The sequence below is a fragment of the Juglans regia genome, chromosome 7, assembly GCF_001411555.2.
Source record: "Juglans regia cultivar Chandler chromosome 7, Walnut 2.0, whole genome shotgun sequence".
Lineage (NCBI taxonomy): Eukaryota > Viridiplantae > Streptophyta > Magnoliopsida > Fagales > Juglandaceae > Juglans > Juglans regia.
In genome coordinates, this window is record NC_049907.1 from 2,458,335 (window position 1) to 2,474,980 (window position 16,646).

At 33.9% G+C, this 16,646-nt stretch overlaps 2 protein-coding genes across 3 annotated transcripts; one reads left to right on the top strand and one right to left on the bottom strand.

Moving 5' to 3' along the window:
- Positions 1-1,052: 1,052 nt before the first annotated feature.
- Positions 1,053-9,032, top strand: LOC108984588 (serine/threonine-protein kinase SRK2I-like). Of its 2 annotated transcripts, XM_018956594.2 has the most exons (9): positions 1,053-1,620; positions 5,811-5,885; positions 5,973-6,074; positions 6,162-6,215; positions 6,324-6,416; positions 6,789-6,881; positions 7,205-7,309; positions 7,402-7,500; positions 8,301-9,032. In XM_018956594.2, exons 1-9 carry the CDS (start codon positions 1,444-1,446, stop codon positions 8,601-8,603), a joined length of 1,101 nt encoding a protein of 366 aa, XP_018812139.1. In that variant the 5' UTR covers positions 1,053-1,443; the 3' UTR covers positions 8,604-9,032. The 2 variants fall into 2 exon arrangements, with proteins under 2 accessions (XP_018812139.1, XP_035548033.1); XM_035692140.1 differs by having other exon boundaries at positions 1,156-1,620; positions 6,162-6,416.
- A 3,513-nt stretch (positions 9,033-12,545) lies between these two features.
- Positions 12,546-16,646, bottom strand: LOC108984590 (probable disease resistance protein At5g66900). The gene is made up of 5 exons (XM_035692424.1): positions 15,776-16,646; positions 15,168-15,464; positions 14,611-15,046; positions 13,988-14,202; positions 12,546-13,866 (listed from the first exon to the last, which is right to left on the bottom strand). Exons 1-5 carry the CDS (start codon positions 16,365-16,367, stop codon positions 13,025-13,027), a joined length of 2,382 nt encoding a protein of 793 aa, XP_035548317.1. The 5' UTR covers positions 16,368-16,646; the 3' UTR covers positions 12,546-13,024.

A 16,646-nucleotide genomic window follows, 5' to 3' on the forward strand; every position in this document is an offset into this window, starting at 1 on the left:
TACAAATCCTATATTTAATTATTTTTTTCAAAAGAATTGTGTGACTTTAATATATTTCACGATTACAAATATAATTTTTTTTTAAATTAAGACGACGATCATTTTTCATGATTCGTGATTAACTTGTTAAGTTTTTGAAAATTTTAAAATATTTGAGAATTTATTTTTCAAAAAATTAAAAAAAAAATGATATTTAAAGTAGTGAAGTGTGTAAATATCAGATAATTTAAAAAAAAAAAAAAATAAATATAAAATTTATATAAAAAAATAATTATTTTTTACAAAAAATTATGCGATACTTATTTACTTTACTACTTATTTGTATCATTACTCAATTTAAAAAAATCTAGAGGAAATCTTATATTAATTAGGTACTCTTTTGGAGGTTCTTCTTATGAGCATTTTCATTGGATTTGGTAAAAGTTAAATCTAATGAGAATTTAACTATTAGGTCAGTAAATTGCTCACATTGAATTAGCTATATTTCAAATATTTGGAATATAGCTACAGTAATATCCAAACTAATTTCTAAATTTAGAACACACTATTCATTCATCAAATCTTTTTTGTATTATTTATTTCTCTCTCATTTTAATATTAATTATTTCTCTCTCTATTTTAAATGACAATTGAAAAAATATAATTAGAATATAATTACTAATTAATATATAATATTATGAATAGTAAAATATGATAAAATAAAATAAATTCATAATTAAAAAAATTAAAAAATTTTCAAAATTATTAATTACTCATTACTATATAATGAATAAATGGATAATCCAATTTAGAGATTTGATGTGAATAGTTAAAGTTAAATTTATCTTATATTATTTTATTATTATATAATAAAAAAATAACTATTCTAATATAAAAATTTATGTAAATATAATAATTAAATGTTAAATTCATCTTATATTTATAAAAAATATATTTTAACTTTAGCTAATTCAAGTGTTATAAGAAAAGTAATCCATCTAAAATGGGAGCGACGGATCCATCCAAATTCGCGCAGCTCAATATGTGCCAAACCGGGGATATTATAGTCATTTACAAAAGCCGGGTCAGCTGTTCAGCTCGAGACGGCGCCGTCTGGTCACGTACCGACACCGCTTCTTGTCTCATTCACTGTGTACCGTTCTTTTTGCAACATCATTTACATCACCCTGACAAAGTCTTTAAATTCAACGTCATTTCCGATCATTACTCCGTCTCCGATCACGAAAATCTACGGCACTTTTTCCAAACCTCACCGAAACGCCCTTGGCCGAGTTTTGACCCTCTCTACTACCGACTCACCCCGAGTGAGTCCGCGGACCTCCGACGGCCGATTCTCCAAACCGACCTTAGTTGTCTGCAGCGATTACGATTTAACGAACCCTAGCCGTTTTTACATCTCTCTAATTTGATCAAGTTTGGTTAGGTCAAAGCCGGAGAGTACAAATGGATCGGGCCGCGATAGCAGTCGGGCCCGGTACAGACATGCCGATTATGCACGATAGCGATCGATACGATTTAGTCCGAGATATCGGGTCTGGTAGTTTCGGGGTCGCCAGGCTGATGAGAGACAAGCAAACCAAGGAGCTCGTCGCCGTCAAGTACATCGAGCGGGGAGATAAGGTCAGTTTCGGATATTCATAAATTAGTGTTTTTCTTCATTTTCTATTTGAACTTCTATTTATGAAAATTAGGTCGTTGGCCTGTACTTCGTAATCATAATTCGGCGATTGACATAATTGGTATACTTTCTTTAATTTGGTGTATTTATGGTGGGTTTAGTCGTGTACGTTTGCCAAATCACCTTGTACCTGATGATATAACCCAACACCTCTCTAAAAAAAAAATTGTTGGGGGTGGGCTCCAACTCTGATTTGGAATTCAGAGCTCTGATCTCGTTTTGGACTCCAAAATAAGCTCACTTCAGCTCCGCTCGCCAAGCTCGTTGGCGGAGTAGAGTTGCAGTTGGGAAAAACTGAACAACCGAAATAATGATGACAATTCAGCAATCAAAGAAGCATTATTTTCCCCTAGCAGAATGAAGATGAAAACATAAACAATCTTCAAATGGAGCATTAAGATGACAAAAAACTGAACAACAGAAATGAAGATGACAGAATTACATTCACCAAACAGATCTTGAACTCCACATCGCAAATTTAAAGAAAAAATGAAGTTCTTCTAATCAAAATTCAATAAATGAAGATGACAATTCACCTTTGATCCGAATCGTATAAAATGCAGATCGTGTCTCTATCAGAGTTTGTCCACCTTTCAAGATCCAAGTAATCCAAGGACATCTTGGTTTTTCTTGTTGACTGCTTGAATGAAACTCCGATTGTATCTGAAGTAGGAGGGAATCTATTAATCGAAGAAGGCCCCTCCAAGAAGCTCCGATTGTAACTGAAACTAGAGGGAATCAATTAATCCAGGTTAAGCAGTCTTTCTTTTTGTTATTGATCCTAAGAATAGGTTTGGAAGGAGGGAGGGGATAGGAGAAGGGGGATGGTGATTATCTTTTCTATCCTGTGTGGATGTGTTTTTTGGGAAGGTGAGAAGATATGAGGGGAGATGGAGGGGATAGGTTTGGAAGATATGGCGGAAGTGGCTAATTGCAAAATTTTGAGATCTCAGGTGTAAATGTTGCGAGTTGGAAAAACTGAGGTGGTTTTTTGCAAACCAGCAAAAGCTGAGGTATTGAATTTTCAACTAACCGAATTTGGCCATCAAGGCTGTATTGACTTCCTTTTTCTGGATTGCTCTTATTAGGAGGCTTCGGTGTTGGATCTTTTGGACAGCTCTCGTGGCTCTTTACTGTGGAATGTTTGTTTTCTTGAGCTTCTCGGGACTGGGAAATTTGTGCTGTTTCCAACTTTTTCAACAGCATTGGTAGTGTTGTTGTGAACAAGATGCTTTGGATGCATTATGGGATTAAGAAGTTCACTGTTTGATCTTTGTACAAGGTTTTTTCATGTCAGAACCATATTCCTTTACCTTGGAAGTGCATATGGATGAGTAAGGTGCCTTCCGAAGTTGCTTTTTTTTTGCTTAGATTGCCTCTCTTCGGAAAATCTTGACTATGGACAGCTTCAGGAAGCATGGGCTTGTTGTTACGGATTGGTGCTCTATGTGTAAAAGAAATGGTTAACCTGTAGATCATTTGTTACTTCACTATGGGTTGTAAGGGTATTATGAGATGAAATTTTTAGCAGGACTAGACTTGCATGGGTGATGCCTAGGAGATTGTGGATCTTTTTGCTTATTGAAGAGGCTTTCAAGGCAACCCCCTGATGGCTGGTGCTTGGAGAATGATTCCTTTGTCTCATGTGGTGCATTTGACTTGAAATGAATGGACAGTTGGGAGTGCTCTTTGGATGAGTTTAGAAGTTCCATTTTCCACACATTATTTCTTTCGGCATCTGCTATTATTCAATGGAGCTAGCTTCCATGAATTTCTTGTATCAATTTCTAACTCCTTACCAGTAACTAGGTGTTCTCTTTTAACTTATAAAAAAAAACTAGGTGTTCTCTTTTGTGTACTTCTTTTTGTACTTTGTCTACACTTATTTATTTGATTTGATAAAACTTTATTTTACCTAGAAATAAATATAATTTGGAAGCATATAACTTTGTTCTTGTGAATTTGCATCATCCTCTTGTAACTAACAAATTTTGGAAGCTTGAAGGTCTCATCACATATGAATTGCATCGCCCCTTATTCCCGTGGACTTTTTTTTTTTGTATTGATAAAAATATTATTTATACCCGGTATTTTAGTGATAGTATACATACAAAACGATAGTCCACTGACAAGTTCTTTATATTATATTTTCGTGAGGCTATGATAAATAGAAAATTCAGAAATCACTAACTTCATCTTATCTGAGTTCAGCACAGCCAACTGACCAAAAAAGTCCAATAAATAAAATAGAAATGAAGAAAATCCTTGACGCTAAACTGATTATTAATAAGGTTCTTTACTTGACATAAAAAATATACATCAGTTCAACATATAAGTCTGAGTCTGCTATAAAAAAATAACTTGAAAATAGAGACATGACTAACTCCATTTGCTTGATGATATTGCAAGAAAAACAGATTCTTGGTGATGGGTTTCTCAGTTTTTTAGTTATTGAAATTACCAAAATGTCCCTGTATCGTAACACAAAAATCTACCAATTCTCTCAACAAATTGGTTAGTCGTCAACCATGCAATTATTTAATAATAAAGTAATAACATAAAGTAAATAAATTGTATAACATTAAGATTGGTAATGAAGAGAAACCTTTTAAAGAACTCTTTAAAGTTAAAACCCTACGGGGCAGCCAAATTTAGAAAAGTCAATTTTATTATTTGAAAATCAATTACAAGCAAGTTTCAATTACAAAACCTTTGTTAATTGATATTCTTACTTGACCAGACAAACGTGTCTCTACTGTAGTAGCAGTTAGAGCCTCTGAAGATCTTCAAATGTTGGCTTTTCTCTTGGGACTCTAGTAGTTGAATCACGATTACTCAATCTCAATCTTGGATTAACGATTACACTATTTGAGAGAAATAATATGAAAATTCTTCCAGGAATTTTTTCACCAAAATATGCACTGGAAAGTGCTCTAAAAAATATTTAGAACTGAATCTCTACAGATCCTAACCAATAGGATCCCTTAAATAAACAATCTAAAAGTAGTTTGAATTGCAATAGGACTTTGCTGACGGAGCGACTCTGTCGCGAGTGACTCTTCTGATGGGATGCTGACACCTGACACTAAATCTTCTTAGCAATAGTAGTTTGTCATTCAAATTCTTCTTTGGATAATTACAAACCCATTGGAACTCAATTTTCACACTCTTGACTTATCTAAAACACTTCCTAATAACTTCTAGATAAACTCAAAATAGTTATAGATAAAGTCAAAGTATTTTACATTCATCCAAATTATAAAACCAAAAATAAGATGAAGTCTATCATCTTAGTCACCTAGTCTTATCCAAACTTATCAACTTAGCCAGCTAGTCATAGGCTCTAGCCAAACTTTTACATCTACATTTATAACATTGTAAACATCTTTAGAACATTTTAAAAGATTACATGTAGTATTTCTAATTATCCATCTTAAACTATTGTACTTGTAAAAAAAACTTTTATTTTTATAAGTAAGAAGTAAGCGTCATTGAATCATTGATATGGATGAAAAATAGGCATAGCCCATGTACACAGGGAGTATACAGAAGAAAACACCTAAATACATTCTAAAAGCACTAAATTAAAGATATAAAATCATGCACATTGTTTCCATTAAGAACAATGGCTGAAAGCCACAGGAGTTTAGTGTGTAGAAAAAAATTCTGAAGCTCCGCCATTGTTCGCTACCTATCTTCAAAGCACCGTGCATTCCTTTTTGACCAAATACACCACATACTGCACAATGGTATCATCTTCCATCACCTGGGGCAACCTTCGATACCCTTCCAGCAAGCAAGCAGGTCAGCCATCTTAAACTTTTTCAGTGCATTAAGCGGGTTTATTTACTAATAGTCGAATCAAGGGATCCCTCTCCTATCTTCTGTTCTCCTCTCTCTCCTTCCCTTATCCTCTCCTCTCGTTCCCTTCCAAATTCCCGAATATAGTGTTGAAGAAGTGGTTGGGGGATATAAGTAGAGAGGGTTTAATTTGAACTTTTTCCATTTTCTTAATTTAATATTTATGGAAAGATACATCGATTGTGAGATGATAAATTTTATGGACTCTCGTTCTCATTGTAGGACTATTTGTTTCAGATACATTTCAATAAGACTTTTTTTTTGGTTTCAGATAGATGAAAATGTTCGGAGAGAAATCATTAATCACAGGTCTCTGAGGCACCCCAACATTGTTCAGTTTAAAGAGGTTAGCTTAGTTTTTACACTTTTGAGCTTAATTGGCTGGCAAAAGATATGACAGCTTAATCACTTTTGTACATACAAATTGATATAGGTGATTTTAACCCCAACTCATCTGGCAATTGTTATGGAATATGCATCTGGTGGAGAGCTTTTTGATCGAATATGCAGTGCAGGACGTTTTAGTGAGGATGAGGTGCTTTATACAATAGTTTTCTAATTCCATTTCTTTAGGCAAATGAAGTTCTTTTGATCACTGATTTATTATTATTTTGTGCTGCAGGCACGCTTTTTCTTTCAACAACTTATATCTGGAGTTAGCTACTGCCATGCAATGGTATTGGAACTTTTTTTTTTTTTTGTTTTGTTTTGTTTTGTTTTTTTTTTTTTTTCTGCATGGAAACTTGAGAGTGAAGAATACTTAATATTCTGTTTCTTGATGAAGCAAGTATGTCACCGGGACTTGACACTGGAAAACACTCTGTTGGATGGAAGCCCAGCTCCTCGGTTGAAGATATGTGATTTTGGGTATTCCAAGGTAATGGTTGTACTTTTCTTTTTAAGGATTGAGTTGAGAGTTTTTCTTTTTTTTTTTTTTGAGACTTCATTATAGATGCTGTACCTATTTTCAGATAGGCTCTTGTTTCTCATGAAAAAACATCATTATTAGAATCAGATGATTTTGACGAAGTTTAAGTCAAGAAGTTTTTATATATCTTTTCAATCTTAAAAAAGAAACATAACGTTAACAGACGCACCCACATTCAATTCTGATTCCAAACGCGCTTCTGAAGCATTCAAATATGGATATGTAATACAAAATATTTAGACACTTTCTTTATTTTGAGATCTTTGAACCTATTAATGAGATGCATTTCACACTGGTTCTGATTATGGGTGCTTTTATCAGTCTTCTGTGTATCATTCACAACCAAAGTCAACCGTGGGAACTCCTGCTTACATTGCTCCGGAAGTACTGCTAAGGAAAGAGTATGATGGCAAGGTAAATTGGGTCTAATTTAATTAGTTGCTTTCTTCCTTGAATGCATTAGCTTAGCGTATTCTTGTTTTTCCCAAAGTTTGGAATTGGAGCTTAAAGTGGATTGGATACATTATGTTTACTTAGAAAAACTATTCCCGTTGCTGTTTACTCCAAGCCTCCTTGAAAAACTCTCTGTTGCTGTTCTTTTTCCCAGTGTATGCTCTTTGGATTCTACTTAAGTTGAAAAGCATGTAGTCACTCTGTTTAATTTCTTTGTCATATTGCAATGTGATCCTCAAATTAAAGAGCTTCTGTTTTGACATTGGTATTGCATAAAATATCAGATTGCCGATGTATGGTCATGTGGGGTGACCTTATACGTGATGCTGGTGGGAGCATATCCTTTTGAGGATCCTGATAAACCAAAGGATTTCTGCAAGACTATCCAAGTATATGAATTTGCCTAGTTATTAATTCGTGTGTTTATACGACTTGAGGTATATTCCTATATGCATAACATGTTTTTATTGTTTCCATGCAGAGAGTTCTAAGTCTCCAGTATTCCATTCCAGACTCTGTTCAAATATCTCTCGAGTGTCGCAACCTCATCTCAAGAATTTTTGTTTCAGATCCTGTAGCGGTTAGTGATTTATTGTTTCCCAGAATGCTATTTTTGTTTTCCTACAAATGCATTGGTATTTCCTGTTCTAAGAAACAGCTTGAGAAATGTGGTTATTCATTTTTCCTTACTCTACTTGGGTGCCTATAAATGTCAGAAATCTCAAAATGTGGTTATACATTTTTCCATTCCCCTATATGGAACGCGTTTTTGTTGATAGATTTCTGTTCTAGACCCGTACATGATTATTTGTTTTTATTTTTTTGACTTCCTCTTGCTCAGCCTTGCTAATTGCTTGTATACACTCTTCAAATTACCGTGCAGAAAGCCAAAACCGACAATTTGGCTCTAGAATCATTTATGAACATCCAATTTCAGAAGGAAACTTTGTTTCCACCCCTCCCCAACCCCAAAAGTGGTGGTGTCTTTTAACAAATTGTCTGTTCGTGTAATTGAACTTTTGGTGTTTGAATCCTAGTGGCAACTAGTACCCATTCTTGATGAAACCTGAAATTTTTATGAAAACGGAATTGGAGTTCAGTCACCTTTTAGGTCTATTTTAGCATGTTTTTTCTTTTTGTGTTTTTGAGCAGGTGCTAGCTTTAAAATATATAAGTTGGAATGTTTTTGCCCACTTACTATCAACTTAAGCTTTTGGACATGCCGGATTTTCTTATTGTAATTAGAAAATATCACCATCTGGGTTCGGTGTTATTGAAAGTTGAATGCTACTTGTTGGTTTGGGACACGGTTAAGAGTAAAAAAGTATGGATTTAACTTGCACAGTAAGGCTGATGCTTATGACAACCTAAATGCAACAGAGGATCACCATTACTGAAATCAAGAACCATGAGTGGTTTTTGAAGAATCTCCCGGCAGACTTGATGGATGAAAGGACAATGGGCAACCAGTTTCAAGAAGCCGACCAACCGATGCAGAGCATTGATGTGATCATGCATTTAATTGCTGAGGCAACCATACCTGCAGTTGGGACTCGTAATCTCGACCAGTATTTGATAGACAACCCGGATCTGGATGATGACATGGTTTATCCGGAGTCCGACTCGGGGTCCAACTCTGAGCTTGATATCGACAGCAGTGGGGAGATAGTCTACGCACTGTGAACTCAAGTGCTGTGAGCTTGGTATAGACAGCACGCACTTGGAGTCCGATTCCTCGGTCTGCAACATAGTGTTAGTAGTGCTAGGAAATTAATGTCCCTTGAAGTACATAATATTATTGGACTGGATGATGTTGTAAAAGCTCGTCCTCCTCCCTTACCCGTTGAACTCTTGTTTGTTTCTTATTTTCTCATTATGCTTTATATTTTTCGTTGTGTTTTGGCTTTGAGTAGATGAATGTAGTTCTTCCCGTACAATTTCCATTCGGATTTGGCTGTTTGGGTATTTTCATTTCTTGTATAATTACTCACGAGAGAAAAAGGCTCACCTTGAGCCTTGCAATGATCCTCCTGATCTGGGTGCTTTTTCTCGTGCTCTGGTTCTCTCTCCTGCAATGGGGACAAATAAAATCAGAGGAAGAAATTCCAGATTTGTTGCTGACTTAATAATATATTCCCTTAGTTTTTTTTTTTTTTTTTACACAAAAGTATAAAAACTTGGAATGCTTTGAATACGAACTCTTTTTGTGTCATGAATTACGTAAAAATATCATCCATTTTTGTCCTTTCTATAGATAATCAAGAAATACAACTTTGACCAAGTTGGTAATAAATCAATCAAGTGATACAACACCGATAAAGGTGAGGTATATCTGCACCTCTCATATTTATCTTCGATTATTCAATCTATCAAATAACATATGCGACCATTATACCAACCAACTATTTGTCGAAGAGATCTATCTGGAGAAGTTTACATAGTGAGTTAAGATGAGATAAAAATTAAATGTTGAATAAAATATTATATTATTTTTTAATATTATTTTTGTTTTAAAATTTAAAAAAATTAAATTATTTATCATATATTACACAAAAAATCTTCACAACCTCTTAACACTCCGCACTCCACATTATTTTTAATTTTTATTATTTTTTTCTTTTATTAAATATTTATTATATGAATAATGAATAAAAAATTTGAAATAATTTAAAAAGAATAAACTCAAAAAATTTTTTTAAAAAAATATTAAAAATTTAAAAAATTTAAAAAAATATAAAATGTGAAATGTGGTAGAAGTTATGTAACAAAACTTTATTTTACGTAAGAATTTGAAAAAGTGATTAGATGAGATCCAAACAAGGCCTAAATTAAGCACATGGCTTGCTACTAATGCCATATCATAAGTTTCGTACTGCTCAAAGTCCAATAATTGATAGCCGCATCTGTTCACACAATTTCATCTCATCTAATTCCTTCTTATTTTCTTCTCAAATGTTATTTAAATATAAACACTTTTAAACTAATTATTATAATTTTTTCAAATTTTCAAATAAAATAAAATAAATAATTCAACATTTTCAAATCTCAAAACAAATATAATATTAAAAAATTATATTCTAACAATATTTTAACTTTATAATATTTTTATTCAACTTTTTCTCTTATTTTTCAAAACTACATAAAATATCATAACTCAACATTTCGCAGATTTCTCATCTCATCTCATTCTCCCAAAATACTCTAAATCGCATTCAGATTTCTTTTCTAAAACTAAAATTCATATATAAATGAAAAATTTCTATTCCTAAAAGACTAAGGGACATTTGGACACAGAGATGTGACATGAAATTATCAAAATTTCATTCTCAAATTTCATTTAAAAATAATATATTTTTTAAATTTAAATTTTTAACTTTTTCATCTAATTATTATTTTAACACAAAGATCAATACAACTTTTACAAATTTCAAAACAAAACATAAAAATCAATACAATTTTTACAAACTTCAATACAAAATTAATATTAAAAAATTATATTTAAAAAATCTCTTTTAATTTTATAATATTTTTATTTAATTTTTTTTTCTTATTTCTCAATACCCAATAAAATATTTTTCTCAAACTATTTTACCATTATTTATTATATACTGAACTACTTCGAGCAAATAGACCCTAGAAATCTTCTGTTTCCTTGTCATCAACTCTACTCTTCCACATGAATAAATCTTTACAACCTCCCAACACTTCACACTTCACACTTCACATTTATTTTTTAATTTTTATTATTTTTTTCATTTATCAAATATTTATTATATGAATAATGAATAGAGAATTTGAAATAATTTAAAAAGAATAAATTCAAAAAAAATTAAAAAAACTAAAAAATTAAAAAACTTAAAATAATATAGAGTGTAGAGTATGGTGGGGGTTGTATAGCAAAACTCTGATCTTCACCTCCATGGGACACAGGTTCATCCCTGTCTCGCTAACTTTCACTCTGTCGTCTATTTCCTTCACCAATTTCAAAGTCTCCGACATATCACTCGTAATTCGTGCCATGATGTCCCTCTAAAAGAACACGAGAAGGTCCTTGTCCAGCTTCCAGAGTTTTTCTGCATAAACGAATGAATTTACAACTTCCTAACACTCCACACTTCACATTTTTTTTAATTATTATTATTATTTTTCTTTTATTAAATATTTATTATATGAATAATAAATAGAAATTTTGAAATAATTTTTAAAAAATAAACTCAAAAAAAAATTTTAAAAAAATATTAAAAAATTTAAAAAAGTATGGAGTGTGGAGTGTGGTGGAGATTGTGTAGCAAAACTCTAAACAACATTATATGCATGTGTAACACTTGCAAGATATATATATATATATATATATATATTTATCTTAACTATTGTCATGTTCATGTTATATCTTAAGGTATTGCTTGCATGTTAGAAAGTTTTTTTATGAACAGTAAAAAATAAAGTTGAGTCGAAAGTTTTATATATTTTTGTGAAAACATAGATCCCACTTTAAAATAATATATTTTTAATTATATTTATGAAAGTGTAGGCCCCCATTTTAAATTAATGTGTTGTTAATATGTTGAGATGAGAAGTTTTGTATGTTTGGAAAGAAGTTGAGAAGCTAACAATCAAGACAAAAAAATTATCATGTTATAGCTGAAAATGTCTCTAATCGAAACATGCATATATAGAATGCTTTCATATACTTCTATGAAAACCTATTGCCACGGCTGCTCTAATATTATAATTCTAGTTCTGTAACTATGTTCTGACTTTCCTTTATTGAAAATTTAGAGGAAGAAGAAATGAAGATCTTTGTCGGCAATACCAAAACAACAAATTGGATTGCCTTTTTTTTTTTATTTGCCTCTAACCACAATCACATACCATCTCATTTCAATATGCAAAAATCATTTAAATACAAACATTTTTTAATTTTAAGATTTTTATCTAATTATTATAATTTTTCTAAACTTTCAAATAAAATACAAAAAACAATTCAACTTTTTCAAATTTTAAAACAAAAATAATATTAATTTTTTTATTATAACAATATTTTAACTTTATAATATTTTTATTCAATTTTTTCTCACTCATTTTCTAAAGTTTCATAAAACATCTTAACTTAAATTATTTTACTACTATTAACAAATTATCCCATTGCTATTTATAAATTTTTTATCTTATCTCATCTGTGTAACCAAACGAGACCTAATTCACCATTAAGATGAGATTCTAACCTGGGGTTCCTTACTTCACGAGCAAAGAACATGGCTCATATCCAATTTGTTAGATCTATTACTCACCTTTTTAAATTATTATTATCTACAATTGTCAATCCTATAAGGAGTTCAGTTTTAGGACGCATAACCCCTCATATAATTATAATTTATATCAATGCAACAATGACTTAAAAAAAGGAATTGCATACAACATGATATGTACGATGTAAATCTCAAACTTGTCGTTTGTTTTTTGGGTGTACTAATACACTTTCAGCTTCAGGGGGGCTCATATATATGAAACAATGCACTCTCAGATGAACAGGCAAAGGAAACAAAGAACGAAGTTAATATTATACTCAAGTTTACTTTTTTTTTTTAATTATATATATATTTTATTTATTTAACCTAAATTTTATTAAAAACCCTAATTTATGGCGGAGAAAAACCTTGGTAACAATCCAGACAGTTGGAGTTACATATAGACCAAACCCAAACATCAAAAGAAATAAAGACCCAAAACTATTTTGTACAAACCCGATAACAATTCTATCTTGACCGAATATAAGGTAAGCCCCAAACTATCAGTACATAAAAGACCACAAAACCGACCCTTATCATAACTATCCCCAATAAAATCGAAAGAAACACTCCCGGTACCTTCCTTTGCCAAAAAATCTGCAACCATATTCGTTTCTTGAAAGACTAATCACACCTGAGCATTAAGCGAGTAGATGAGCTACTAAGCTTCCTTCCAAAACTCCCGTAAATACCAAAATCTGCAAACTCCCGACAAGAACCATCCAACACAACACTTTAATCCGATTCCACCAAAATATTCCTCAAACCCAGTTGTCGACACAACTTAAATCCATCTACAAGTGCTCTACAGTATTCTCAGAGAAGAAAATTCAAGTTGATATCTTTTTCAGGCACCTTTATCTCTAGATTGGTAAGAAATTCCTTCTTGATAGGCTCCCAAAACTTGGCCTTGATAACTTCGTCACATGTCACAAGCTCCAGCTCCTTAAGATCCACGATTGATGGTGGCAACGGCATATTGTGCAATCTCAAGCACCCTTTCATGTGAAACTCTTTCAAATTATGCAACTCGCCAATGTGTTCGGGCAACTTGATAATGCTTAGGCAGTCGGATATGTCAAGAATGTTTAAGTTATGGAGGCTTCTGATTGATTGTGGCAACTCCAACAAAGCAGTACATGACCGGAGCATTAGCACTTCCAAATTCACCAGCTTTCCAATCCCTTCTGGCAATGCAGACAACTTATGACAGTTGCTGACGCTGAATTTTTGGAGGGTGACAATATCACACAGCCCAATAGGCAATTCCACCAGATCATTGCAATAGTCAATGTTTATCTCCCTTAAATTTGGCATCGCATCTGTAATCTGGATGCTGCAATTCTTGAAAGCCTGACCAACATGACACATAAACAGAGATATTTTCTTCAAACTCTTCAATTCTACTGGGGTTTTGCAAAGGGAGGGAATCGAAACCTTCTCCAATCTGATTCTCTTCAGATTGGGTACAGACCCAAGTAGCTGAAAATTACCTACTTCAGCTGAGGAGAAACCATAATTTGTGACAATTAGAACCTTCAGTCTATCCATTTTGGCCACAAACTCAGGTAAGGTGTAGTTCTTTGTCCGAAAATTCAAAACTAGAATCTCGACTTTAAGCGGTAGTATTTCACTCCACATTGATAAGAACTTCTCATCTGACAAAAAAGAAAAAAAAGAAAAAAAAGATGGTGTGACTAGGTGCTAAATATTATTATTTAGGACATAATTTGTGTGTATGTGTGTGACAGTTCCTCTTGAGAATGACGAACCAATTACCAGTTGAGATAGAAAGGGATTGGGCGCTGAGAGGTAATTGCTGCCCCTGTTCCACCCACCACTTGGGAAGATTGTTTTCATTAATGTCTACAATCAGTCTTTCTCTCTGTTCTATTGGCTTCTGGCTACTCTGACAGATAGCTAGCTCTCTAAGAACATCATGTTGTAGAACGAAGTCTTCACTGCAGTAGCGACCAACCTCGCTTGCATCTTTCCTGGTAATTATGAAAATAAATGCTTGGAAGAGATTCAAGTTCTTCAGTTTTCACAAAAGAAAATATAACTTTCTTGATCATCCAGTGAAATAAAAGACTAATCAAAGTGATAAAAGAAGTGGCACTATGAATTTGTGATTAAAGATAATCAAACTCAAGTTGTCAAACATCTGTTAGACAAACTGCATAAAGGTAAAGAGAATAGTGGAAAATCCCCATTAGTGCCGGTTGGTAAAACTTTCCCTTTATTCTTATATCTTTCAGGGAGATGCATAGGCTAGTATGAAAAAAGTAATTTGGCTATATAGCTAGATAGTCATGGCATCTCAAATCTATCAACTTATATAAAAACGAGAAGATATCGGCCTTGAAAGAATATTGAGTTACAAAGAAAAAGCCAGATCATACCTTATGACCAAAAGACTAACCAGATTCCGGATGGCGATGTCATCTAGTGTTTTGATGGCACGGACATCTGGACCTAGATCGTATAATTCTAACCACATATCAATCAGGGCTGCAACGGGGATCTTTTGGTCCTCAGGAAACAATCCAAGGTCCATGAAACATTTCTGGATGATGATCTCATTGTCTTTGAAATCTATGCTTTGCCTGAGACAAACAAACAAATGTTCCTCTTCAGAATCGATAATAGGACCACTAGAGCATTTCGTCTCTCTACTGAGCCAGACTGAAGCAGACCGCCCTCGGAGTGATCTCCCGACCACTTCAAGTGCCAGTGGGAACCCCCCACAGCTTTTCACAATCTGCAATCCAAGGCCACTAAACAAATCAGTTCTTGTTTGAAGGTTGAGGACGTAACGCATATTGGCCAATGTCCTAGCTATACAAGCAAGCATAAATGTACCTTTTTGATAACTTTCTCTGGAATTTGAGATCTGTTCTCTTTCAAGTTTGCTGAGTGTCGAAAAAGTTCCATTGCATCTTCAGATTTTTTCAATTTGTATGTAAAGTCAATCTTGTAAAAGCAGTTCTCGAAGTCACTAGAATCTTGCAATTTGGCATTTTTGAAATCTTAATAAACTTCTCAAGAAGGGATTCTGATCCAGACCAGGCATCATCCAGGATCAACAGTACATGACCATTAATCTGATTCAGCAGTTGCTCTAGCTGGTCGATTGCATCTTCATCACTTACAAACTCAGGCACTTGATTCGTGGCCTTATGGAATAGTTTTTCCACAATAACCTGCAGGTTTGGATTTCTTGAAATGGGGACAAAAGACATGTCCTTATATATGCCTGTATATACAAATGAGATGCAGTTACAAAGCTATCATCGAAAACCCTCGGTTTGTGAACTCATTTTTGTAAAATATTTCTGTAGACTAAACATCTCTCAATTATACATAACATGAAGATAGGAACGGAACTCCAAAACCCAATCCCAGAAAAAGATCAGTTAAGAAGATCAAATTAAAAGAGAAATCTTCTGAGACAAATGCCACCAATCATGTAATGAATGAACCCAAATTAGCAAGGGCAGTGAGACAGATCATTGGTTTAAGTGTCAAATTTCACAGAAACGAAAAAGATTTGAGGAAGGAAGATACCTTTAATTTGCTCATCGTCACGTAGCATTTTCACCAAAGTGGTCTTCCCGCATCCTGGGGGACCAGTCACCACAAGCATATTCAGCTCCTCCTTGAGCAGATGCATTTTCAACTCCTTCAAAGGCACCTCGAACCCAACGATGAAGTCCCGTTGGTGTCCAGGAACCGCGCAGGAGGACCAACCACGACTGATTTTCATCCCCAACAAAATCTGCAACACATTTCTCCAATTCATTACTTGCGCCTCAAGCTGAAAGAACCTAATGAGGTCCTTTTCCAACTTGCAAAGTTCGTTCGCGTACATGAATCTCGAGATGAATTTCCACCGCGGGAGCTTCGAGTACTCCTTAACTTGAGAAGCGCCTTTCTTCATCTTTTCAATCAAGCCACTCGAAATTTCCTCTTCTGGGCGATCCAATTCTCTATTTGCCCTTTGTATGTCTTTGATCAAAGGCTCTAATACCTCTAGCGTGGATTTGAGGCGATCGAGAATAGCATCGAACTCAAGGTTTTTCATCACCACATCCTTCACTGTCTCGTACAATTCCGAAAATACTTTTCCAAAAGCAGCGCCCAAGACCATATTTTCCATTTCTTTCCTTCGCTATAAACCCTAAGCTCCAATAACACGTGAAACTTATAGGAAGCAAAGATTTTCGTATCAAATACCTAAAGAAACCAAAGTGAACAAAAACTCGACAAGTCCAAAAGCTCGGAGGAAGCTTCCGAGTATCAACCCATTGACTTCGTCCGGCGACTTGTAGGAGGTGAGAAGGGCCCTCACTCTGTCCCCTGTCCCATACAGTGTACTACTACTATGAGTCCTACGTACCGATGCGCGAGACCTGCTTGCGACTGTATTTAGCGTTAT

Bases quoted from the DNA above. Each gene is read 5' to 3' on its own strand.
- LOC108984588 (XM_035692140.1), top strand. From the start codon at position 1,444: ATGGATCGGGCCGCGATAGCAGTCGGGCCCGGTACAGACATGCCGATT. The intron at 6,075-6,161 runs GTGCTTTATACA...TTTGTGCTGCAG, and splicing joins GACGTTTTAGTGAGGATGAG to GCACGCTTTTTCTTTCAACA. The intron at 6,882-7,204 runs GTAAATTGGGTC...ATAAAATATCAG, and splicing joins GGAAAGAGTATGATGGCAAG to ATTGCCGATGTATGGTCATG.
- LOC108984590 (XM_035692424.1), bottom strand. From the start codon at position 16,367: ATGGAAAATATGGTCTTGGGCGCTGCTTTTGGAAAAGTATTTTCGGAA. The intron at 15,465-15,775 runs GTATCTTCCTTC...TTGTATATACAG, and splicing joins TGACGATGAGCAAATTAAAG to GCATATATAAGGACATGTCT. The intron at 15,047-15,167 runs CAAATTGAAAAA...TTGCTTGTATAG, and splicing joins TACAAGATTGACTTTACATA to CTAGGACATTGGCCAATATG.